The sequence below is a fragment of the Carassius gibelio genome, chromosome A9 (genome assembly GCF_023724105.1).
Source record: "Carassius gibelio isolate Cgi1373 ecotype wild population from Czech Republic chromosome A9, carGib1.2-hapl.c, whole genome shotgun sequence".
Taxonomy (NCBI): domain Eukaryota; kingdom Metazoa; phylum Chordata; class Actinopteri; order Cypriniformes; family Cyprinidae; genus Carassius; species Carassius gibelio.
The window spans coordinates 13,192,856-13,218,767 of record NC_068379.1 but is presented as its reverse complement, the minus strand read 5'-3'; the positions used below and the strand labels follow the sequence as shown (position 1 = coordinate 13,218,767).

Here is a 25,912-nt window from a genome sequence, read left to right as displayed (position 1 = left end):
GTGCATGTTGCAGGCAGAGCGGTTTCTGACATGGCAATTCTGGTGGTATTTATTCAAGCCATGTGTAGTTCATGAATAATGCACAGTCCCAGTCTTCACTCATCCAGGTCCAGTGTGTTGAGCTCCTCCTCAAGTTCGTCTAGATCCTCCCCGGTGAAGAGGTTCTCATCTACTGGCACCACCTCTGACTCCTCCTCATTAGTTTCTCCATCCTCCAGCGTCTGGTCCTGCCCAAGCTCTCCATTCTCTACAGCTCCGCCTGACGCCTCGCTCAATTTATTGTCTGCAGAGACAAAACCGAGGTCAGTGATGTCAGAAGGAACCAGGAAGTATCAGAACGAGATTTATGGATGACTGTTGCCTGATTGAGAGTTATTACACTCATTTAAGGCAAATAAATGTTTAAGTAAATAAATAGTAACAGTTGAATGGTAAATGCTAAAATTGAATTAACAACAAAAAGATGTTTAACTTTTGAACCTAAATACAACTAGTTAGACGATATGTCATGTTTTGTCATTCTATACCTCACTGCTTGCCTATTCAAATGCAAAACTATATCGACACTGATTAGCGATGCGAGTCCCGAGTCCCACTTTTTTAAAATTATTTGGCCAGCCCCAGCCCGCCCCGCAAATAAAGTAACTTTTTTTTTTACCCGCCCTGCAGGTTATGAGGCGGCCTATTATAATTACGCTGACTGCCCAGCTATTTCACTTCAGACCAGCAGGATTAGAGCCTGTAGCCGGTGAAGAAGTCTCCATCCACCAACAGACGTACATCGTCTGCAAATATAAGGTATTTCATTGCACTTTAACAAGTAATCTGAACGGCCTATATATGTGCACTATTTTAAAGAGCCCTCACTGAGTTTAATGCCACAGTTATGTTAGAATTAATTTCATTCTTGTTTCTTTGTCGACGCGTCTGTCTCGTCATGGGACGCACGGTCCGGATCGCTGCATGACTGATGTATAAGTCCAGTTCAACTTTACTCAAAATATATGAACTTACCTGTTTTCAACTAGAGGTCAACCAATATTGGATTTTGTGATACCGATAGCAAGGTTAGACCACACTGGCCGATAACGATTAATTAACCGATAGTTTTTAAAATGGATAAAAAAAAAGTACTGAACCATACTATTAGTAGTAGTAATAGTAATAATAATAGTAAATGTTGAAATTACCACACTATATTAGGGCCCTATGAAATCGGTTTATTATGGAATATAATAATATTCCATTTTACTTATTGCCAAATTCTATTATTTAAATTTACTGGATTCATTATTTTCCATTAAAAGTAGTTCAATAGTTAAATTAAAGGGGGGGGGGGGGGGGGGGGGGGGTGAAATGCTATTTCATGCATACTGAGTTTTTTACACTGTTAAAGAGTTGGATTCCCATGCTAAACATGGACAAAGTTTAATTTTTGAAACTTTGTCCATGTTTAGCATGGGAATCCAACTCTTGTACGTTTGAAGAGTATTTCTGTTCCAAAAATACTCCTTCCGGTTTGTCACAAGTTTCGGAAAGTTTTTTTCGAGTATGGCTCTGTGTGACGTTAGATGGAGCGGAATCTCTTTATATGGGTGCTAAGGGCACTTCTGCCGGAAGAGTGCGCGCTCCCATATAGCAGAGCACTGAGAGCACAACCAGTTTGACGTCGGATTTGCACATCGTTTATTTCTTAAGGATAATGCAGTCCCAACGAAAAAGGGTCAAGATCGTGTGTTGGAACCGCATGCGGTGAGTAAAACTGCTTCAAATATCTCTGTGTTGTTAACTTAGCTATTGGCGCGTAAGCACATCAAGTAAACAACATGCAATGTTGTCATCAAACTGCACTTTCCACATGTACAGCTTAAAAAAAAAAAAAAAAAAGACGACAAAGTGGAACTTAGTCATTTTCCAAAACCGCTAAGCAAATATATACAGTTTCAGTAAATACCATATAGAGATGTCATTGCTGATGCTGCTCTTGTTAAATTTCAGCCTCTGGATCTGATTCTGGATCATAAATATACGCCGAATCTGGCTGTTAGCCATGGTTTGTTTTGGTTGGTTTTTTTCCTCACATAAAGTCACAGCTTCCAAACGCTCTCAACGCAAAAGCCTACTCGCGCTCGTGATTCTTTAGCTCCGCCCACACGTCACGCTTCCAGCCGGTCGTGTTTTTCCGGAAAAAATCAGTACAGACTATCTTTCTCTTATGAATATAATAAAACTAAAGAATTTTTGGAGTTATGAAGGATGCAGTACTACTCTATAGGTACTCAAGATTAACAGGATATTAGGGGTGCTCCGATCACGATCGGCCGATCGTTATGCGCATCTCGTCAGTAAAGCCGGTTTTCTAATCAGCGGTTAATTCCATCAGGTGTGTGATTTCACATAGAGTAGCTGTTACTACACAGAGCCATTGTTAATAGAGAAGATGCACAAATCACGTTAATTTTCAGCGTTTATTGGCGCATCTTCTCAGTTAACAAACGGCTCTGTGTGTCTGTGTCATCATCATCAGAATATTTAGTATCATCAGCCTCCTCATCGTCATAGTCAACAAGCTCAGGTCCGAACTCTAACACTTCCCTTCCACTGACCTGGAGGACATGAAAGCATGAGAGAAGTGTCATTTAACACAACAGAAGATAGCATGAAAGAGTCTTGACCAGGACACAGTAAAACAACAGCAACCAGAGGATAAAAGAGCACAAGCTTTACTGCCACCCTCTGGTCAAAGCACAGCATCACCGTCAGAAGTGAATACAGAGGTGAAACTGTATTAAATTGAGAAAAAAGTGATGTAATCACTCAATATAATGTTAATCTTGAGTACCTATAGAGTAGTACTGCATCCTTCATAACTCCAAAAAGTATTTAGTTTTATTATATTCATAAGAGAAAGATAGTCTGTACCGATTTTTCCCGGAAAAACACGAGCGCCTGGAGGCGTGGCGTGTGGGCGGAGCTACAGAATCACGAGCGCCAGTTGCGTTGAGAGCGTTTGAAAGCTGTGACAACTGTGAAGGCTGAAACTGAACGAGAGCAGCAGCAGCAAGGACTCGCTCCGAGCGGGGCTCGCACCCGGGTCTCCGATGGGAGGCGGACGCACTAACAAGGAGGCAGAGATATTTTAAGCAGTTTATTCACCGCCTGTGGTTCCAACACACAATCGTGACCCTTTTTCGTTGGGACTGCATTATCCTTAAGAAATAAACGATACGAAAATCCGTCGTCAAACTGGGCTTTGTTTGTAAAACAAGCATTTTAGAAATGCAGGGAACAAACAAAACACTTGCACAACTCCGTTGATGCTCTGTAAAAATAAACTCCATCCACTGGTCCCTTTCTGCTGTTTTTTCTTTGGTAATCTGTGCAGGGTTGTCTTGCCCTGGCAACCAAAAACACACTCCTTTTGTGACATTTCGCGACGCTCTCGCTCTGATCAGTGATTGTCTGTGCACAGCCTCTCTCTGCTATATGGGAGCGCGCGCTCTTCCGGCAGACGTGCCCTCAGGACCCATATAAGGAAATTCCGCTCCATCTAACGTCACACAGAGCCATACTCGAAAAAAACTTTCCAAAACTTGTGACAAACCGGAAGGAGTATTTTTGGAACAGAAATACTCCTTCAAACGTACAACTTAATTTTTGAAACTTTGTCCATGTTTAGCATGGGAATCCAACTCTTTAACATAGTAAAAAACTCAGTATGCATTTCACCCCCCCTTTAAAGTTATTGGAGTTGGAGACATTGAACTTAATGGAGCTCATAATATATATATATATATATATATATATATATACACACACACACACGTTTCCATAAAGAAGCTAATTGTTCACTTTATAGACGTAGCTGTTGTGATTAGTAATTAATTGGTTATTCTTCATTAGTTGGCCATAGTTCCAAAGTAGTTCTCAATGACGATATTTTTCTTTAGTAATTATCAAATACCTAATAAGGAACTACCTATGTCCTAAATGAGTTATTACTTACTGCTTATTTAATCTTGCTTCTATATTAGTTAATAGTATTAAGTTAAGTGTTAATGTAGTACTACCTATTACTTCCTGCGTAGTTACTTATTAACAACGTACCATTATTTTAAAGCATTACCGAATATCGTTTATCCCAGTCCTACACAGGACGCATGATATGACAGTTGCACCCGACTATATATGAACTAGCGGTTTTAAATACAGTATTTTTATATTTAATGTTAAGTTTGTAAGTATATTTTTTCGATTATTGGTGATTCCATAGGCTCTCTCTCGCGCACCTACGTGATTTAAAACACCAAATAGTTATGCTATGACAAGAACAAAGAGCCTCTCTCTTGCTCCATCCATGCACGATAATATTGTGTATCATCGATCTGTTCTGAAAAATGATCATATCGCCCTAAACTACAACATATGGATTTTTTTTTCTTTTTTTAATGACCCGCCCCGCAAATATAGTGACAATTTTACCTGCCCCAACCTGACCCGCGGGTTATGAGACGACCCGTGCATCACTAACACTGATCTCTCAAATCAGCATAGGAAATAAAACATCATATGAGAGAAGATATTCAGAAGCATCTCACCATCCGTGTCATTTGTTGTAGGAGCTTTGGCAGTGAACCTGTCAGCTGCTGCCACCGTTATACCTGCATAATCCACCTCTTTAGGGATAAATCTAGCAATGTCAATGTCCTGAACCTCCTCTGCGTTCTCCATCTGGAAAGAGAATCATGTTAACAATTGCTAAACGACTTGCAATGCAACACGATACTAAAAATATTAAACCATATTAAACATCACAAGATAACTTATGGCGTGGTGTTGCATTCTGTTAAAAAAAAAATAATTTCTCTCACCTCGTTAGAAACCTCAGTGTCATCATCATCAGAATATTTAGTATCATCAGCCTCCTCATCGTCAACAAGCTCAGGTCTGAACTCAAACACTTCCCTTCCACTGACCTGGAAGACATGAAAGCATGAGAGAAGTGTCATTTAACACAACAGAAGACAGCATGAAAGAGTCTTGACCAGGACACAGTAAAACAACAGCAACCAGAGGATAAAAGAGCACAAGCTTTACTGCCACCCTCTGGTCAAAGCACAGCATCACCGTCAGAAGTGAATACAGAGGTGAAACTGGATGAATATCAGTGTCATGGTTTTCACTCACCCCAATTGCTCTGTCATTTTTGAAGACGGCTTTCTTTCTGTCCATGTCCTGCTCTAGACAATTTCTCTCGCCTTTTTTCCTTTTCTTCAAGGCCAAGAATTTTTCCAGAGTACTTGGAGTAATTTTCTATCAAATCCTTCAGTGAGATTGTCAGACACAGACGAGGACACAGAGGATTCAGTGATATAGTGTTTAATGTGAATCAGAGGTTTCAGACACAGGTGAATCTTGACACGTAGATGACACAGAGAATAACACAACTTTCCTTCAGGTGAATGGTGATACAGGTGGCGACTCAGACGAAGACGATGGGAACAGGAATACAGATGAGGATGAAGAGGGTTCAGTAGATCAGGTAGGTTACACGAATGGCATTCAGGTAAGTGAGGAGATCGGTGCTAGACCAGACACTGGGTGATGGTGACTGATGGCTTTATATGTGGCACTGGTGATGATGCACATGTGTTCAGAATTCAGGTGATTGGGGACGAGTGGGTGTGGCGTAAGTGTCCGATTCCGGGAGTGTAGAAGGTGTGGCTGTGACAGAGATATTGTAATTCTTCTCCTCCTTCTTTAGGACAAAGCCCACAGGAATCAAATCTGTCAGTATTTGCTGGTTACAGTAGCATTAAGAAAATACTTATTTGCTGATTTAATTTTAAGATGAATGAAAAATAGCCAAATTACATGAATTATGAATTATATATATATATGTTTGTGTGTGTGTTTATAAATGAACTGTAATTGAATATGATAATGGTAATAGAGCAGCATATAGTAAGTGTAACAGACATCAAGCCGCTCTAAATGACTTACTGCTTGTAAGTGTTGTTTACATTTAAATGAGCCTCAACATTCTATGTCAGTCACAGCAGCTTTAGTTGATATTTAAAATTGAGTTTATTTTTGAAATCAACACAACTGTCCCTGAAGTCTTGAAGCCTGATCACACGCTACAAGCCTTCAACTCTACAGTTTGGTGAGTTTCATCAATTTGTCAAGTCTGTAAAGTGTTTCTCTAGGCATCTTCATGGAGCAGCGTCGCCCCAGAAGAAGCAGGGCTCTTCCCACACACCTGAGGGGATTCTCGGTGGAGGGCGTCTCCTCCATTCAAGAGGCCTGTGAGCTTTCACAACAGACAGCTGTTATCAGGTTAGATCACACATACAGCTGCATCTCTGCCAAAGCTCACAGACCCAACAGGTTAGAAGAGCGCTATCTGAAGAACGCTGCTGTCCTTCCTGACATCCGTCCAGCAGCCTCAGTCTCTTCAGTGGACGTTTCTCAGCAGGAAGAGCCCATCTCCATCCACGGCTGCAGCGTACAGAGCTACCAGGACATTTACCGCTCTGTGGAGCCCATGATGGAGACACGCTGTGGTCGACGGCGCCGCTACAGCCTTGAGCTGGGGCTGAAGATCAAGCAGCGTCTGTGGGAGACACTCAACTGCCCTTCACTGCTGGAGACAGAGCAGCCAGATGGACGTGTCCTCGTCACTGAGAGCTTCACCCCCAGCAGACGCTTCGCTCCACGAATCCACGTGGACATCAGTGAAGAGCCTCTGCCCGAGGAACCCCGAAGAAAGAAGCCCAGACACTGAGTCATCACAGCGTCACATGGAGCGTCACACAGCCGGACCGGCGTATGTAAATACTGTACATAGTCATAGAGTAAGTTTTAAACACATTTCTGCATGTTTGTTCAGATGTTTTGGTGACTGTCATTGAGTTGATTTGTGGTCCTCTGTTGTTCTAATAGGCTTTCAGTGCTTTGCTATGTGGTTGTCGGGGATGTTTTAGGTGTTTGTGTTTCCCAAGGTTTTCTGAACGGTTGTTTGTGTTCCGTTGTTGTTGCTGGACTCCTCGGTTTGGTTTTTCATGCGTCTCTAATGTGGTTGTTAGGATGTTTTGAGTTGCTGGTTGACATGCGGTTGTCTTAAACGGTTGAGTAGGGTAGGTTAGGGTCCCTCACATGGTTTGCAGCTTGACGTGCTGTGAGGGCTTGTGTGCATCAGTGATGCTGAGAGCTACACCACTGGTACTTCACAACTACTGGAAGGGTCACCCATTAGTGGACAGGTCTCAGCTGAGATGCCAGACGAAGACAAACCACTGGATTCTGGACAGCAGCAGATTGACCTGATGTTCCTGGCAGAAGATCACAGAACAACATCAGAATTACCTGCACGAATCTGCATGCAACACAAAAGAAAATTGGTGCATGGCACATGGTAACATAAATAATAGATTAGAGCAGTTAAACTAAATGTGTTATAGAATTAAATCTATATATATATATATGTATGTATGTATGTATGTAAATCACAGCATGAAAAATATCTAAACAACATCAGAAGGTCAAAACTAACCCTGTGTTGTGGGTTTCCAGAGCATGGAGTGAAAAAATAATCAAAATATAAATTTCACTCAAGTTGTCTTTTTTCCTGAGTTTCATTTCTAAAGTCTGATTATTTTGTATCTTTGATTAATAATTTGTATGCATCAAGACCAAAGGCAAGATATTATTGTGTTTGCCCTTAAAGGGATCGTTCACCCAACACAAAAGGAGATGTCTTTAAAAATGTGTGTGTTGGGAGGGTGGGTGTTCCCTCCATAGTGGACTAATTTGTGGTTTAATTTGTTTTTGACCACTGACTGTCACTGTAACGAAAAAATAACTCAAATATCTTCTTTTTGTTGTGCAGAAGAAAGTGTGTCATACAGGTTTGGAATGACATGGCGGTGCGTAAATGATGCCAGAGTTGTAATTTTGAAGTATCACTTCATGTCTGTGAGCTTGATTTCCTGAAGGCCAGTTTTACAAGTGATCTGCTTTCAACTCACAAACTGGCACACTCAGTTTTAAACACAATATCAACCTGCACCCTTTTCAGGGTAAAGACCTACCAGTTATGAATACACTGTCAAATGAAACATTTTACAATAAGGTCCTATTAGTTAACATTGGTGAATGCATTGACTAACCATAAGCAACACATTTGTTGCAGTATGCATTATTTTTGTTGATGTAAGTTAATAATTAAAGTTTATGATAGCTGAGATCCATTAAAATATATTCACTTATACAGCTCTTGAATGAAACCTTGAAATAAAATATTTATCATCAGAATTTAGAGAACTACATACCTGTTGTCAACTTACCTAATGTAACCTTACTGATGTTACGGACTAACACCCGTGAGCAGCCATCTATGAGAGACAGAGAAAGACACTTTTAGACATGACTAGACTGTTTATATAGCCTTTAAAGGTTTGAGGTCAATAGGATTTTTTTATGTTTCTGACCGAGGTCTCTTATGCTTACGAAGAGATTTATTTGATCAAAAATAAAATTTTCAGCAGCCATTGCTCCAGTACTGTTGTGCTGTTATCTATTACTGACCTCAAACTTTTAAATAGTACTATTTATGGACTTAGATTAAAATTGACCATTAATTGATTGAATTAATGAACACACATGCTGATATTCATATCATTATGGGAACATTCCATAGGCTTATTTATTTTTTAACTGTACAAACTGTCCCCTTGCCCATGCATTTTTAGATTTTCAAAACACTTCATTTACTAGTATTAGCATGCTGGTAGGGATATTTGGTCCCCATAACGTTTGAATACCAGTGTACACGCACACACACGTTTACAAAAAATGAAATTTACTATACAGCCTGTAGGCCGGTCATCATGAGATAAATCTTAATCCATTAAAAAGAAAGAAAGTCTGACATTAACATGACAATAAACATCTGACTCTGATTATGGTGCTCAACCCTGCTCCTGGTGATCTACTGTCCTGCAAAGTTCAGCTCCAATCCTAATCCAGAGTTGGGAACGAAGACATTTAACAGCACATTATTACAAGAGATTTGTCTTATTACTGGGACAACTTACCATTGAGAAAGCATAATGGCTAAACTTGAATCAAGTGAGGCCCCTTTCCCAGATGGCCTGTGGTCTCACTACCTCCATATATATGATACCGCCAAAGGCTGCTAGAAGCGAGACAACTGGGGCAAAGCTGTATCCCTTCTAACTTTAAGCTTCAGCCGTTACTCCTTTGGCTAAAGGTTGCAGGCTTGCCTTCCAGTGGCTTTGTTCCAGCATGTAACTCTGTTCATACTTGCATTTGCTTAATTTATAAAAGATTTTGGAAACATTATTCATTGTTGATGTTATTATCGGTTACATAGTTGCTGGATAGGCAAATTTAAAGTAGCTCATAGAGACCAACAGACACACTTATGATTGGAAGTTCATAATTGTCTTAAAGTGAACGTGCCTAATTTACTAGCTGCTGTCGGTATCCTAGCTGTTAATCCAAGCAACAACAACAACAAAAAAAAAGGAAAATTCACACTGCTCTTGACTGAATAACTTCTGTAGTTATAACAATAATTAATATTTACATGTATACATATATTTTACATTTGTTCAGTCTCTGTACATGAACACCTACAAACTTATTTAATCATCAACACCTAAATCATCATTTAATTTTTATCCTTGCTCTATTTACTTGTACAATTAACACCATTTCAAACAGGGCCCACAGATACACCCTGCAAACCCCAGCTATAGCCCTGAAATCATAATCTGATATAGGACACTGAAGTCCACATCTAGACCAGACTAAGCGTGTGCACTTTCATCTGAACATTCTTCAGATGGCAGATTTCTACTCAAGCTTAAAGGGGTCATATGCGATTTCATTTTTTCCTTTCTCTTTGGAGTGTTACAAGCTCTTTGGTGCATGAAGATGATCTGTAAAGTTGCAAAAACTTAAGTCTCAAATCCAAAGAGATATTCTTTATAAAAGTTAAGACTCTGCCAAGCCCCTCTAAAACGTTTCGTTCAAACACGCCCCCACATGTCTACATCACTACGTGAAAATATTTGTGTAATGCTGCCCAAATGTTCACACAAAGAAGGAAGGCATGGTTTCAGTAACCGCAATTAGTGTTGAAGCAGCTGTGTCTGGGAGATGCTGTGTGCATCTAGGTGAAAGCACTTTATTTGGCCTTTCCGAATGTAGATGCATTTAGGAATCTTTAAGATTACTAACTTTGTGTACTGCAAACACATACGAGCTTCATCAGTGTCGGTCACACCACTCTGTTCTTTCGGGCTTGAACTGATGGTAAAATTAAGGAAATTAATAACTGTCTTTACATTATTTTGAAAGAAGAAGCTGTGTTTATGGAAAGGGGCGTTACATTTCTGATGAGTGCTTGCGGTGTTCAGCCAATCACAATGCACTGGGTCAGTTGGCCAATCAGAGCATACTGAGCTTGTCGAAGGGAGGGACTTTGTAGAAAGACTGTTTGAGAGAGGCGGGGCATAGAGGACCTACAATAATGTACAGTATTTGAAAAATAGTGTTTTTTGAACATTAAAGCATATCAACATTGTTACACCAAATACACAAAATAATCAAAAAAAAAACAACAACATATGACCCCTTTAAATAATCCTACACTAAATTTAGAGTTACAATTAAGCATTCAAACTTCAAAGCCATTATCTGATATGCTTTTATTTACAATTACTTGTGTGTGTGTGTGTGTGTGTTGGTAGGAGGGCAGTTTAAAACAATTGAATACAAAAGCACAGACACATTACTAGTTCATCTCACAAGCTCATCTTTCAGTCTTACACTTCCTGAAACCACCTCAAAAACCAAATCTGAATAGAAATGATGTCATCCAAATCTCTTTCTGTAAGGGTTAGATGCCACATCTGCATCAGAGAGACTTCACATTCAACACCTCAATCTGATCAACTGATTATTGAACACTTGAATGTCAGCATCACACTTACTCACCTTTACATTCTGATCCTGAACCAGGTGGTTACAAGTTAAAAACTGAGATGATACTGAACTGAACCTTTGATTTCATTAAAGTAACATTTCAACAGCAGAGAAGAGGAAACCAGATTCCAATAGTGCTTGAACGTCTTAAGAGGATTTATGTTGGATTAATTCATACGCACGTCCTTACAAAAATGATTTAATCAAATATTTCAAATGAGAATGCAGAAATATCAAATCATCAACAGCCTCATAAATAAATTTTGGAGTATGTTCCTGCTGAAGAACCAAACCCTCACCTGACTGTGCTTTTGGGGTAGACTGCAATTTAAAAAAATGGAAAAAGGGCAAAAAAAAAAAAATAATACATCAGAGAGAGAACAAGAGCCACATCCACTCTCTCCTGTAGCATCCCAGGACATCAAGTGATGAGGGTGCATGTTGCAGGCAGAGCGGTTTCTGACATGGCAATTCTGGTGGTAGTTATTTGTGAAAATATTGTCTGTCACATCAAGCCATGTGTAGTTCATGAATAATGCACAGTCCCAGTCTTCACTCATCCAGGTCCAGTGTGTTGAGCTCCTCCTCAAGTTCGTCTAGATCCTCCCCGGTGAAGAGGTTCTCATCTACTGGCACCGCCTCTGACTCCTCCTCATTAGTTTCTCCCTCCTCCAGCGTCTGGTCCTGCCCAAACTCTCCATTCTCTACAGCTCCGCCTGACGCCTCGCTCAATTTATTGTCTGCAGAGACAAAACCGAGGTCAGTGATGTCAGAAGGAAGCAGGAAGTATCAGAACGACATTTATGGATAACTGTTGCCTGATTGAGAGTTATTACACTCATTTAAGACAAAGAGGTGATGAATGTTTAAGCACTTTAAAGCAGACTACTATAAAGGAGTGGTTCTGAAATTGTGATCTGAAACTTAATTGGGAGACTAAAAAAAAGAAAATTTAAATTGTAAATAAATAGTAACAGTTGAATGGTAAATGCTAATATTGAATTAACAACAAAAAGATGTTTAACTTTTGAACCTAAATACAACTAGTTAGACGATATGTCATGTTTTGTCATTCTATACCTCACTGCTTGCCTATTCAAATGCAAAACTATATCTACACTGATTAGTGATGCGCAGGTCTGGGTTTTTTTTCCAACACGCAAGTCCCGCTTTTTTGAAATTATTTGGCCAGCCCAAGCTCGCAAATAAAGTAACATTTTTTTTTTACCAGCCAAGCAGGTTATGAGGCGGCCTATTATAATTTCCACTATCAAACTGCCCAGCTATTTCACTTCAGATCAGCAGGATTAGAGCCTGTAGCCGGTGAAGAAGTCTCCATCCACCAACAGACGTACATTGTCTGCAAATATAAGGTATTTCATTGCACTTTAACAAGTAATCTGAACGGCCTATATACGTGCAATTTTGAAAAAGCACTCACTGAGTTTAATGCCACAGTTATGTTAGAATTCATCTCATTCTTGTTTCTTTAGCCCTATTCGGACGGGACTAGTTTTACAGGGGGTCGTTAGAGAAATCTATGTTTCGCAGACGTACTTGGTGATTTTAATCCTGTCCGAATCTGCCACGTCTGTGTTTTTCTCACACAACCTCTGTGATAATTCCAGAGCAAATTACCTAGTGTTTTTCAGCAAACTCAGTGATCCTCTGAGAAAACTAATCCTGTCCGAATGCGAATGTCTGTGATTGCCGGTGATATTTTATTTCACAACGCGTTTCCTTGTGTGTTTTGGCCAACGTGAATTACCGTAGATGCTCTTACCGCGCGGATGTTTGATATATTTGCTTAGCAGCAAATAAATAATAAAATAAAATAATAAATTCAAGAGCAAGATCACGTAAACTGTTAATACCGGCTATTGTAATATCAGCATCAGGTAAGATTAATCACATTCATTTATGTACTCAGTTACATAATGTTTTAATTACATTTAATAAAAAAAGAAAAAAGGAAAACAAGTTAAACTAAAGGAACCACACATTAACATGGTTTGTTATACTAGCCATTTAGTATTTATTGTGTAATAATACTAAGGCAATCATTCTGAATGAATGCAATGCACGCATACAGAGCGCGTGATCTCTGTGACGCCCAGATCCACAAATCAGACCCTCCCACCTCTGTAATAAACAAGGAGATGTTAGTCCCGTCCGAATTGGTACATGAAAATCACAGACGTCAGGTGGTAAGAATCGAAACTCAAACGTAGTTTAGAAAACTAGTCCCGTCCGAATAGTGCTTTTGTAGACGCGTCTGTCTCGTCATGGGACGCACGGTCCGGATCGCTTTATGACTGATGTATAAGTCCAATTCAACTTTACTCAAAATATATGAACTTACCTGTTTTCAACTAAAGGTCAAACAATATTGGATTTTGCGATACCGATAGCAAGGTTAGACCACACTGGCTAAATTGCTCTGTTCAGCGTGCAGCATCACGTGTCTGAACAGACAGCACGTACTGTCAGTGATTACAGCCACTAGAGGACGCTCTCGCCCTATATAATGAAAACAGAGCTTTCTCAGCCGCTCCAGTAGCGGACTCAACCCGGGATATTATCAGCCGTTCCAACAAAGGATGAAATGCGTAAAACTGTCAGCATGGATTTTTGCCGATAACCGGTTGTTCCGGCAATCAACTATCGGTGCTGATTTAATCAGTAAAACGATAAATCGGTCGACCTCTATTTTCAACACTTTATATTTAACGTGTTTATGTCCAATATTACTGTTCAACTGTTGGACTTTAAATGAAATCTATTATTGATTTTGCAGAACATTTAGGCTGATAATTTCCATGTGCAGATGCAGCATATCTGTCACAGGACGCGCAATATGACAGTTGCGCCCGACAATATATGAACTAACGGTTTTAAATACAGTATTTTTATATTTAATGTTAAGTAAGTTTGTAAGTATATTTTTTCGATTATTGGTGATTCCATAGGCTCTCTCTCGCGCACCTACGTGATTTAAAACACCAAATAGTTATGCTATGACAAGAACAAAGAGCCTCTCTCTTGCTCCATCCATGCACGATAATATCGTGTATCATTGATCTGTTCTGAAAAATGATCATATCATCCAACACTACAACATATGGATTTTTTATTTTGTTTTTAATGCCTCGCCCCGCAAATATAGTGACAATTTTACCTGCCCCAACCTGACCCGCGGGTTACGAGACGACCCGTGCATCACTAACACTGATCTCTCAAATCAGCATAGGAAATAAAACATCACATGAGAGAAGATATTCAGAAGCATCTCACCATCCGTGTCATTTGTTGTAGGAGCTTTGGCAGTGAACCTGTCAGCCGCTGCCACCGTTATACCTGCATAATCCACCTCTTTAGGGATAAATCTAGCAATGTCAATGTCCTGAACCTCCTCTGCGTTCTCCATCTGGAAAGAGAATCATGTTAACAATTGCTAAACGACTTGCAATGCAACACAATATTAAAAATATTAAACATCACAAGATAACTTATATGGGGTGGGGTTGCATTCTGTTAAAAAATATTTTTTTCTCTCACCTCGTTAGAAACCTCAGTGTCATCATCATCAGAATATTTAGTATCATCAGCCTCCTCATCGTCATCGTCAACAAGCTCAGGTCTGAACTCAAACACTTCCCTTCCACTGACCTGGAGGACATGAAAGCATGAGAGAAGTGTCATTTAACACAACAGAAGACAGCATGAAAGAGTCTTGAACCAGGACACAGTAAAACAGCAACCAGAGGATAAAAGAGCACAAGCTTTACTGCCACCCTCTGGTCAAACCACAACATCACCATCAAAATAATTTCATTCAGAGCAAAAAATAAAAACAATTTTAAAACACAATACATTTCAGATTAAGTTTTTTTTTTTTTTTTTTTTTACATCTTTTTTATGTTTAAGTCTGCAGTTTAATTGTTTAGGCAAGCAGGAATATCGGTGTCATGATTTTCACTCACCCCAAATGCTCTTCCAGCTTTGAAGTCAGCTTTCTTTCTCTCCATGTCCTCCTCAGCTTTAGCCAGTTTCTCTTGCTTTTTCCTTTTCTTCCAGGCCAAGAATGTTTCCAGAGTAATTCGGGTCACATTTGCTCCCAGAGCACAACGCTACGAAAAAATGAACAGATAATCATTTCACCAATTCTGACAGATGAATGATGACAGTGTTACTTCACAATAATGTTCTGCAACACCCTTCTCACCTCAGTCTCGATCAAATCCTCCAGCGAGATTTCCTCCTCACTCTTCTCCTCTTTCTTTTTGTCTTTCTTCAGAACGAAGCCCACAGGAAGAGCGTGACGGTACATACAGTTGTCTCCTCCACCAGGACAAACCCAGAACCAGCCGTATTTGTTGTTTTCAATAGCATCAAGGAAATACCTGCACACCTGAAAATAAAGATTATTTATTAACTTCTATGATTACAAATACAAAAAGTTAATTTGACTGTAAACTGCCAGAACGTACAATTTGGGTCTTTGCTTTCTTCTTTTCATCCTCTCCATGTTTCTTGTTCACCACCTCCTCAAGTTTCTTTTCATCCCAATTGTCCATGGTGTCTGCAATAACCAAAAATCAAATATATTCAAATAATTAAATAAAGGAAACCAAAACATTTAAATCTTTGACATTAAGTCCAACAAACAAAAACAAAAGCAATAGTTTCAATAATGTTAATTCCAAAATCCAAAGGAAACCTTATGATACATTGTCATTCTAAACACGTATAACTCACCTTTCTCCAGATCTTCATCTCTGCCATCCACATACAAGCTTCTTTTCTCACATTTCCTCTCTAAGGTGAGGTCATGAGAGAACTTACACTTATCACCTTTGGTACACTGGCCTTGCTTAAAGAAAGCACACAGCACAGACTTGGGATCAACACCTGAAATGAAACAGAATAGAAAAATCATGAAGATGATCAAAGAATAGAATAGAAAAGCTAAATCTTCTGATGGGCATTGATCAGTTCAAAGCAGAACAGTCTTACTCATCACAAAGCCACATTCAGTTGCACTTGGGTGCGTTTCCCATACAACAATCCCTGCTTAACTAGCGGTGGTTTAACTATATAGATCTGGAGGTGATGGAGCAATAACTTCTAATTAAAATGGTTTGAGATCAAATTAAATGTCTGATTATTGCTGTATCATTACTTCTGACACAGAAGAGCGTACGCAGTTTGCGTTCAGCAAGTGTTTTCCAAAATGGCACCACGGTGATGATAAAGTCGTTATTGTCGTTTTCTTTGCAAACAAACAGTATTCTCGTCGCTTCATATTGTTACGGTTTATCCACTGATGGCAGATGGACTATTCTGACGATGCTTTTCATACTTTTCTGGACCTTGACAGTGTTATTTACTTGGCAGTCTATGGGACAGTCACAAGCCTCTTGGTTTTCAACAAAATTGTGTTCCAAAGACGATCAAAGTTCATCTTGGGGTGGAGTATCCCTTTAAGGTGCAAGATTCAGAGAAATGTTTCAACTAAAGTTGTCCGTCATTTGATGGACCAGTTACCTTTGCTGACTTTCTGAGCTCCCACCACTGGCTTAAAGAGCTCGTTCAACTCATTCAACTCCTTCTTCTTGTCATCCTTCTTTTTGTTCTTTTCAGCTTCAGCAGCAGCAAGCTGCAAATAGAACAAAACACATGCTGACTTTTGTAGCACCGGTTTGGGAATTCAAACTTCAGATAAAAATATAATATTCCTTACCTGTCGTGGATTCTGCTGTCCATACTTGACCTGCTGTGTGACAGCTTTGATAAACTTCTGTTGTTTGGCTCCCTTTTTATTTTTCAGTCCAAATGTTTTATCCTGCCAGAAACAATTCAAATTCAAGGTAAACAGATAAATCAGGTTCCATAATCAGAACAGCAAGTGATGCTTACAAAAGGCTAAAATTAAAAGCCATATTGTTTCAAGCAGGCCGATTGTTCTATTTCTACATGAGTATACATACACAGCACAAATGTTCACATGCACTCGAATGTGTGTCTAATAACACATAACGTAGATTAAAAATAAATATAATAATTGCCAGATGACTAAGGCTGTGGCTACTGAGCATTCAAACTGTTAACCATCTTAGCACATTCAAATCAAACGTTCAAACGACCCCTACGATAGTTAAAATTAATGTCTAGATGTACAGCTTACTACGTTTTAAGACACAACCTGAATGTGGCAGACTAGCACTAGACTTTGGCTCATTTCACACCATCATTTTTCAACTTTATTCACCCCTACATTAACAATAACAGTCTGACAGTTTAGTATAACCATATTAAGTTAGTATATGACTGCTTATTCATGTTAATCCATTCATTTTAGGCTTTATATGTTATTAGGAGCTTCTAAAATGCGCAAGTGAGTGAATGAGAGCACAAGGCCCAGTGTTCAACGTGCTGCATGAGCGCTAAAACGCCGCAAATCTCACCTCAATGATCTTCTCTTTTTTCTTCTCTTGGGTTTTCTTATTGCCTGTAGCTTGAACTGGCTTTTTCGGAGGCATATCGCTTAAGGCAAATTATGAAACTTAAGAAAACCTGACGCCGTGTGTAAAACGCCGAATGTTCACAGGTCAGTGCTAACCGCACTAGCAGCCGCGATGCATTCTGGAAGATCCGGGCGCGCATGATGTGAGCGCACGTGGTACAACAACGCCATCTAGCGCACTGCTGATGAAATGATTTCTATGAACTGTGGATTTTTACTATTAGTCAACTTGGCCTCAGGTGCTTTAGAAGAATAAATAGCTGAGCCTGATAGTCTAAAAAAATAATTCAGATATTCAAACAGACTTTAGTATTTGAGCCTTGAGGAAAGGTGCTTGAAGAGAAAAGTCTTATATAAAACACTTTTCTATTGAATCTTATGTCTGTCTGACCACTGAGCTTTTTTAGCTTCCTGTTTTAGATTTGTTAATTATTTTAATGATTTATATATATATATATATATATATATATATATATATATATATATATATATATATATATATATATATATAACTTTTTTTTTTTTTTTTGCAGTCCACAGTTCAACACAGTTTAATCAAAACAGAAGTATTTTGCTGAGCAGCTACAGTATAGACTGTCGCACCTTTTGCGTTACATTATTATTCTGCCGATTCAGCAGATGATATACACTGTAAAAAATAATTCAGTGGCTTAGTAAATTTCACAAAAATAAAGAGCTATATTTACTTAATAAAATCTTTTGAAATCATTTAAGTGATATTTTGAGTGGGTCAGGTTAAAAATAATAATTAAAAATCCAACAAATAATTTCTCTAAAATTTACATATATTATTTAAGTTTATTTAATGAAAATAAATAAGTATTTAACTAACTAATTATATTTTTAACATACCCTCAATATTTCTGGTGAATTCTAATATAAATATTTGATAATTATTTACTTGTACTGATCTGTTTTAGAAACTAAAATTATTAAGTATTTCCTACCAATTTTCCTAAATAAAGTTCCAGCTTAATAAAAAACGGTTTAAATAAATTAAGTAAATTTCGCGGCTAAAGTGATCACGTGTGCAGCTCCGCAGGAAAAAAAAAATCTGCTTTCCTCAGCAGAGACGTCGACTAGCCATACTCCTCACAACTCCTGGTTAAGTAAGGTTAGTCAGCTAATCCTACTTACGTTTGTAACACTTTATTATAAAGTTAATAATTATTAAGCATTTCCTAACAATTGTCTTTGTATTTTACGTCATCTTCAACAAGTTTCGTAACTTAATCGAGGTCACCTGAAGGACGGCGTTCCTGAGTTTCCTCAGCAACGGCAAGACCCGCACTCCTCTCATATCGGGGTACGTTATGTAATTTAGCCAGCTTAAACTAAATATGTTTGTGATGTTTAATTCAGAAGTTAATTATTAAGGATTTCCTAACAATTGTGTTTGTATTTTGCGACATCTTAAGAAGTTTAACGAGTTTCGCGGCTCAAGCAAGAGGCACCTGTCACTGAAGGACTGCTTTTCTCAGCAACGACGTGAACAGCATTACTCGAATTTCCTGTAAGTAGTCATTTTATAACGATGTATATTTGCAATACTTTATTCAAAAGTTGATTAAACATTGACCGTGTGTACGTGTACATAACAGTGTAGTTTTCTAAGTTAGTTAGTGGGGCAGCGATATGTATGTTAGGGTTTTTTTTTTGGAGTGGATTAACTTTCGTACTATTTGGATCACCGTTTAACCGCCATTTGAAAGTCTAACGATAAGTGTACCGTGGTCCAGCAACTATAACTATACATGCCCAATGGAAAACGATTTTGTACAGGTTCCCCTTTGGGGTCAGTGGCTTGTCAAAAGGGAACACATCATTTATGAACTTTCAAATGACATTCTGTCTTGTAAAAAGCTGTCACGTTGTTGTAAAACATCATAATTACTACATGAACTCAAGTATGAGCTCTTAAATAACCACTAAAAATACGCCATGCAAAAGTATTTAAAATGGCGTGGACATATCATAGACTGGTGCGTTTTAATCAGCTCCCACTATAGGGAGTCAGCCAGTTTAAGGCCTGCTCCGTTGTAAAATCATTCTAGTGCACTGAAACCTAGATCACATACAATATCGGTCAAAAGTTTGAAAACAGTAAGCTTTTTAATGTTTCTAAAATAAGTTTCTTAAGCTCATTAAGCTTGCATTTATTTAAAAAAAAAATAATGCAGAAAAAACAACCGTCTATTATCCCCCCCTACCCTCTATGGCTATTTGGCTGGTAATTTTTTTAGGGTTACTCGCCAGACTGATATAATATTTATATACACACACACACACACACACACACACACACACATATATATATATATATATATATATATATATACACATACATACATACATACATATATACATTAAAGCCGAATTTTCATTCCATTACTCCAGTCACCGCAGCTGTTTCAAAACAAATCCAGACCTGGTGGGTATTGAAGGACAGCGGAGGCTGGGGGAGGGGTACATTGTTTTAATTTAAATTAAAGTAATATTTTTGTTCCCTGAAACAGATAAGTTTAATTTTGCATCCTTAAATAGTTTGATAGAAATTTCACAAATATATTATGTGTATTATAAATAAACAATTTGTTAGTCAAATACTAAATTGTTTTAGTGGAAAAAAAAGATAAAAAATAACTGTACATTTTAGATAAAATTAACTGTTGTATTTTTAGTCAATTATTATGTTTACATTTATGTATTTGGCAGACGCTTTTATCCAAAGCAACTACATTGCATTTCAAGGTACACATTTACAATCTTATAATATTCAGAGATTTTATTAAGTTCATAAAGTTAAATATTATTGTAATATTTACTAAGCCACAGAATTATTTAGAGGGTTAAGGGTTGAGTGTGAGGGTTAATGCAATGCATATTTTTTTTCAAGTAGTGCAATTAAACAAGCTTTTTTGTTTCAAAACCATTAGTCATTTTACTTAAATATTAAACATGTTTATAAAGAAATTGGTTGAAATAATGCGGACCTCAATAAAAGCCTATAGCATTTATTTAAAGCATAGAAGCTCACAGTTAGTCTCTTTTCATTCTTCTTTTAGGTTTATTGTTAAAAATAAATGTCCCTATGTAGAAAATTAACCTGTCCTCTTGCTAAGAATGCTGTTAATTTTTGCAACTCCTCCCCCTAGTAAACTTTGTTTGAGATTTTACCTATCATACGGTCCAACAGAATGTTTGCTTCTTCAGGTGCTATTTGTTTTGTGTATTTATCGCTTTCTTGTAACATTCAGGTTTGAATGTTAGCTCTAACCAGTTATCTTTAAAATTTGCCTGTAGGGTTCAGCTGATCTACCCGTCTTCGTACACGCAGAGTTGGCATAGGAGGTCATAAAAATCTACATCCTTCGGGACAATGATGGGGCAGTCAGCGATGTAGGAGTTGTGATTGAGGGCATCACTGTCCTCCGCAGTCTTGGGAATCTCAGCAGAGCCTGCTGCTATCTTTTGGGAGTCACGTATGCATTGGATTTGAGATATCCCAAGACCCACAAATACAGGTCCTTCTCAAAAAATTAGCTTATTGTGATAAAGTTCATTATTTTCCATAATGTAATGATAAAAATTAAACTTTCATATATTTTAGATTCATTGCACACCAACTGAAATATTTCAGGTCTTTTATTGATTTAATACTGATGATTTTGGCATACAGCTCATGAAAACCCCAAATTCTCAAAACATTAGCAAATTTCATCCGACCAATAAAAGAAAAGTGTTTTTAATACAAAAAAAAAAGTCAACCTTCAAATAATTATGTTCAGTTATGCACTCAATACTTGGTTGGGAATCCTTTTGCAGAAATGACTGCTTCAATGCGGCGTGGCATGGAGGCAATCAGCCTGTGGCACTGCTGAGGTGTTATGGAGGCCCAGGATGCTTCGATAGCGGCCTTAAGCTCATCCAGAGTGTTGGGTCTTGCGTCTCTCAACTTTCTCTTCACAATATCCCACAGATTCTCTATGGGGTTCAGGTCAGGAGAGTTGGCAGGCCAACTGAGCACAGTAATACCATGGTCAGTAAACCATTCACCAGTGGTTTTGGCACTGTGAGCAGGTGCCAGGTCGTGCTGAAAAACGAAATCTTCATCTCCATAAAGCTTTTCAGCAGATAGAAGCATGAAGTGCTCCAAAATCTCCTGATAACTAGCTGCATTGACCCTGCCCTTGATAAAACACAGTAGACCAACACCAGCAGCTGACATGGCACCCCAGACCATCACTGACTGTGGGTACTTGACACTGGACTTCAGGCATTTTGGCATTTCCTTCTCCCCAGTCTTCCTCCAGACTCTGGCACCTTGATTTCCGAATGACATCCAAAATTTGCTTTATGCTATATTATAATGCTATATGCCAAAATCATCACTATTAAAACAATAAAAGACCTGAAATATTTCAGTTGTTGTGCAATGAATCAAAAATATATGAAAGTTTAATTTTTATCAATACATTATGGAAAATAATGAACTTTTATCATAATATAACAATTTTTTGAGAAGGACCTGTACTCACTTGAGTTGTTCCAAAAACTGTTTCTTGAGCTGGATCCTCCAAAACTCTCTGTTAATGTTCAGAGGTTAAAAAATTATCTTCTTGCACAGTAGTGGTTCATGATCATCCCACAGAATGGGTATTCCTGATGGAAGTGTTTTTGTTATCGGATTAATTCTGTTGAAGGGATAGTTCACTCAAAAAGATGATGTTGTCATAATTTACTCTCCCTCAATTTGTCCCAAACCTGTACGAGTTTCTTTCTTCTGTTGAACACAAAAGATATTTTAAGTGAAGTGACGTGACATTCAGCCAAGTATTAAAGAGTGTTGGTTAACGCATTTAAAGGTTGCCATTGACTTTGCATAGTAGCCTTTTTTTTTTTTTTTTTCTACCATGGAAGTCAATGGCAACTTTCAACTGTCTGTTAACCAACATTCATTAAAATATCTTTTGTGTTCAACAGAAGAAAGAAACTTTACAGGTTTGGGACAACTTTAGGGCGAGTACATTATGACAACATCATCTTTTTGGGTGAACTATCCCTTTAATATTGATGTAAGTGTTGCTTTTTTTTTATGGTTTAATGAGTGGTAATGAGTGTGACTGCAAATGGCTGGTATGCACCAGGAACAAAGTAAGATGTCATTTCTCTTACGGCTATCATATTTTACATGTAATCTACTTGAATACTAAGATGGATGAAATGTTTCATAAGGTTTAATCATTTCCCTTATGGCTGCTTTACAGTTTTTAATTTTTGCAATCTACTGGAATATTAAAATGGATAAAATGTTTCAAAGGTTGATTTTAGACTTTGTCTGATGTTTAATTGATAAATAAATGTTTAATAAAAAATGTGTTTCTTTCTTTATTTGGTTTTATTATATTAATTGTAAAGGGTAAATGGTGTAAAAAAAAGTGAATGCAACATTTTGATCATTTATTGACCAATATTAAGTTAAATTCACTTTTACATCTAGTAAACATAGCACATTTGTTTGGTTAAATTTCATCCAATATTTCAATTATATCTACTCAATATTTTTTGTTTATTTTACATAGAATTACAGTTGTGGTGTTTTATAATTTTGATTATATCTAATTAATTTTATTTCTCATATAAAGTTATTCAGTTATTCAGATTTACTTAATTTTTTTACTTACAATTACTCAATTTAAACAGTACATTTCATTGATTTCACAGCTTTAAAATTTACTCAATTTTTTTGAGTGTAAAAATGTTTCACCAAAAAAATTGAGTAAATAATAGTTAAACTTTTTACAGTGTAGTCTGTTGCCACACTCCTCTCTATGAAAAACCAAAAAAGGAGAGGTGAGATGAGATGAACACACACTTGAGTAACAATGGAAATCACAGCTAAAAAAATCTGCTCAACCTTTGTATTAAGTGGTGGTAAAAAAAATGTGTTGTTCTGTTGTTAATATTTTGGTACATAATTTTAATTTTTACACAGACAGCATCCTACTGTATTCCCCATTGTTAATTTTGAAGTGTTGTTTTTTTTTCATTTTAATTTACATTTTTCTCATCAAAATGTTCACCTGTCCTTTCTAAATAACTTATGTTACTATTTTACTCTTTTATAATCTCTTTACCTAACAAAAGCCAGATTATTATAATTTATTTATTTGTTTATTTATTTGTTAAGGTGTTATTTTGGGGAAAATAACAACACAAGCAGGTAGCAATGGACTTAATGAAATATAGAAAAGTAATGTCTAAACTAATATCTTTATAAAATTACAGAAATTGGTATGAAAATATAACATTTTCAAAAGATAGTTTTTAATAATAATAATAATAATAATAATAATAATGATAATAATAAACATTTAATAAACAGAGGGTGGCAGCTCTGGAAGTCTTGTATATTATTTTATATAAATATTTCTAATTACCTTAATAGAAATAGAACTGAAATATTTAAAGAAATATGTTTTGAATAGAGTGTAGATACAAAATAGAATTAATGTCCACTAGGGGGCGGTCAGCCTATTTTATAAGTAAGGAACTCACCATTTTAGAACCAAACTACGGTATTAACATATTTCTTGGCAATAGACAAATTCATTTTTCAAACCAACAGATGTTTCTCTGTACACTCCAGTTATTTTAATAATTTCATTATATTTCCTAGATTGATGTCTGACAACTAAGGCAAATCGCAAATTCATTATCTCAGAAAATTAGAATATAAACTAAGACCAATACAAAGAAAGGATTTTTAGAAATCTTGGCCAACTAAAAAGTATAAAAATGAAAAGTATGAGCATGTACAGCACTCAATACTTAGTTGGGGCTCCTTCTGCCTGAATTACTGCAGCAATGCGGCGTGGCATGGAGTCGATCAGTCTGTGGCACTGCTCAGGTGTTATGAGAGCCCAGGTTGGTCTGATAGTGGCCTTCAGCTCTTCTGTATTCTTGGGTCTGGCATATCGCTTCTTCCTCTTCACAATACCTCATAGATTTTCTGTGGGGTTAAGGTCAGGCGAGTTTGCTGGCCAATTAAGAACAGGGATACCATGGTCTTAAACCGGGAAAAAGGGCAAAAAAATTGGTACAGATTAGTAAGTAGGACACTGAATTAAAGATGTAATTTTGAAGTAAAAAGAAGAAAACAACAAAAACATACTCCAATATAGTCTCTGTTTTATTTACAACAAAATAATATTTTTATGTGTGGAAAAAGTCAACGTGAATTGTTCATCAACAATATTACTTCAGTAATGGTATTTCAGGGTGAAACTCAATGATTTAAATAATGATTGTTTCACAATAAGACCAGAAACATATAGCAGAAATCTAAATCAAAGATTCAGATTTTTTGCTAATAATATTCTGTTGCTGTGTAATACATAAAGACATTCAAACTCCTAGAGCTGCTTATAGCCTTTAACATTTACTAAAGAATTCCTAATATTAATGTCCAAGTGTCAGATGCTATTGACTATCCATCATACACCATTTGTTAAAATGTCAAATAAATCACAGAGAGAACCAACTTAAAATCAAATAAATAAACTCAACTTGATTTGATTTTCGTACATTAGCATAAAGCTATAAACTGAATGAAATAGTTTAGCAATCCATTGGGTGGGGTAATAAATAGTAGAGAAAATCACTCATGCTGCCTTTATGGCACAGTAAATTATCCAAAGCCTTCTGCAATGTCTTCCTGGCTCAGCGCAGTGCACAATAACCCACCAAACCTTCTGCAATATTTATCAGCACACACACTGCGGATGTGACTAAGTAAAGTGGAGAGTAGCAGAACACAAAAGAACAATGTCATTCATTGCATGATTTAGGTTAAATGCTCATTTAATGTTGGCTATTCAAATTTCTGTTTGAGCAGGAAACTAAAATGATCTAGGGACTAAGTATTACATCAAGAAGCGAATTTAAGCTATTCATCAAGCCCTAATAAAAATTATTTTTGTTTAATGTTCAATGCTCAGTTACCAGTTGAATTCGTTGTAGAACACAGTTGAAAAGGCACACAAAAATATATAGCACTGATGTCGTCTCATCAATAGCATTCTTCCTCTAATTCAATACATTCTTTATATTGGGAAATGCTTTTCTTATTACATAATCAGTTATTATAAACATTAATCATCTTTAAAAAAGTGAGAAAAGCTGAACTTTGGTGCTGCTAAATTTGTTTTTTAAACCGGTTTCCCAAACAACCCCCCCATCTGCCATTGCTCGGCCAAACAGATAGCCTCACTTCAAACTCAATTTGTTGAGTCCATGTTGCTTATATTAACCTGAGACAGGAAGCATTTTACCTTAAAATAAAGTTGC

General features: G+C 37.3%; 1 protein-coding gene and 1 long non-coding RNA gene across 4 annotated transcripts; one reads left to right on the top strand and one right to left on the bottom strand.

Annotated features, from left to right (window-relative positions):
* Positions 1–10,724: 10,724 nt before the first annotated feature.
* LOC128019660 (zinc finger CCCH domain-containing protein 15) lies at positions 10,725–17,677 on the bottom strand. The gene is made up of 10 exons (XM_052605765.1): positions 17,484–17,677; positions 16,760–16,861; positions 16,564–16,675; positions 15,775–15,927; positions 15,507–15,598; positions 15,242–15,427; positions 15,000–15,146; positions 14,575–14,685; positions 14,311–14,443; positions 10,725–11,756 (listed from the first exon to the last, which is right to left on the bottom strand). Exons 1-10 carry the CDS (start codon positions 17,556–17,558, stop codon positions 11,569–11,571), a joined length of 1,299 nt encoding a protein of 432 aa, XP_052461725.1. The 5' UTR covers positions 17,559–17,677; the 3' UTR covers positions 10,725–11,568.
* A 511-nt stretch (positions 17,678–18,188) lies between these two features.
* LOC128019658 (uncharacterized) lies at positions 18,189–22,955 on the top strand. 3 transcript variants are annotated; one of them, XR_008185230.1, is made up of 5 exons: positions 18,189–18,667; positions 18,784–18,869; positions 18,982–19,076; positions 20,867–21,087; positions 21,389–22,955. It is a non-coding gene; the product is annotated as an uncharacterized LOC128019658 (long non-coding RNA). The 3 variants fall into 3 exon arrangements; XR_008185229.1 differs by having other exon boundaries at positions 18,189–18,677; positions 20,867–22,954; XR_008185228.1 differs by having other exon boundaries at positions 18,191–18,667; positions 20,867–22,953.
* The last annotated feature ends 2,957 nt before the right edge of the window (positions 22,956–25,912 follow it).

Excerpts from the sequence above, each read along its gene's own strand:
- LOC128019660 (XM_052605765.1), bottom strand. The coding sequence starts at position 17,558 with ATGCCTCCGAAAAAGCCAGTTCAAGCTACAGGCAATAAGAAAACCCAA. Across the intron at positions 14,686-14,999 it reads AAGCTGGAAGAGCATTTGGG|GTCAGTGGAAGGGAAGTGTT; the intron begins GTGAGTGAAAAT and ends CATGTCCTCCAG. Across the intron at positions 14,444-14,574 it reads ACACTGAGGTTTCTAACGAG|ATGGAGAACGCAGAGGAGGT; the intron begins GTGAGAGAAAAA and ends TTCTCTTTCCAG.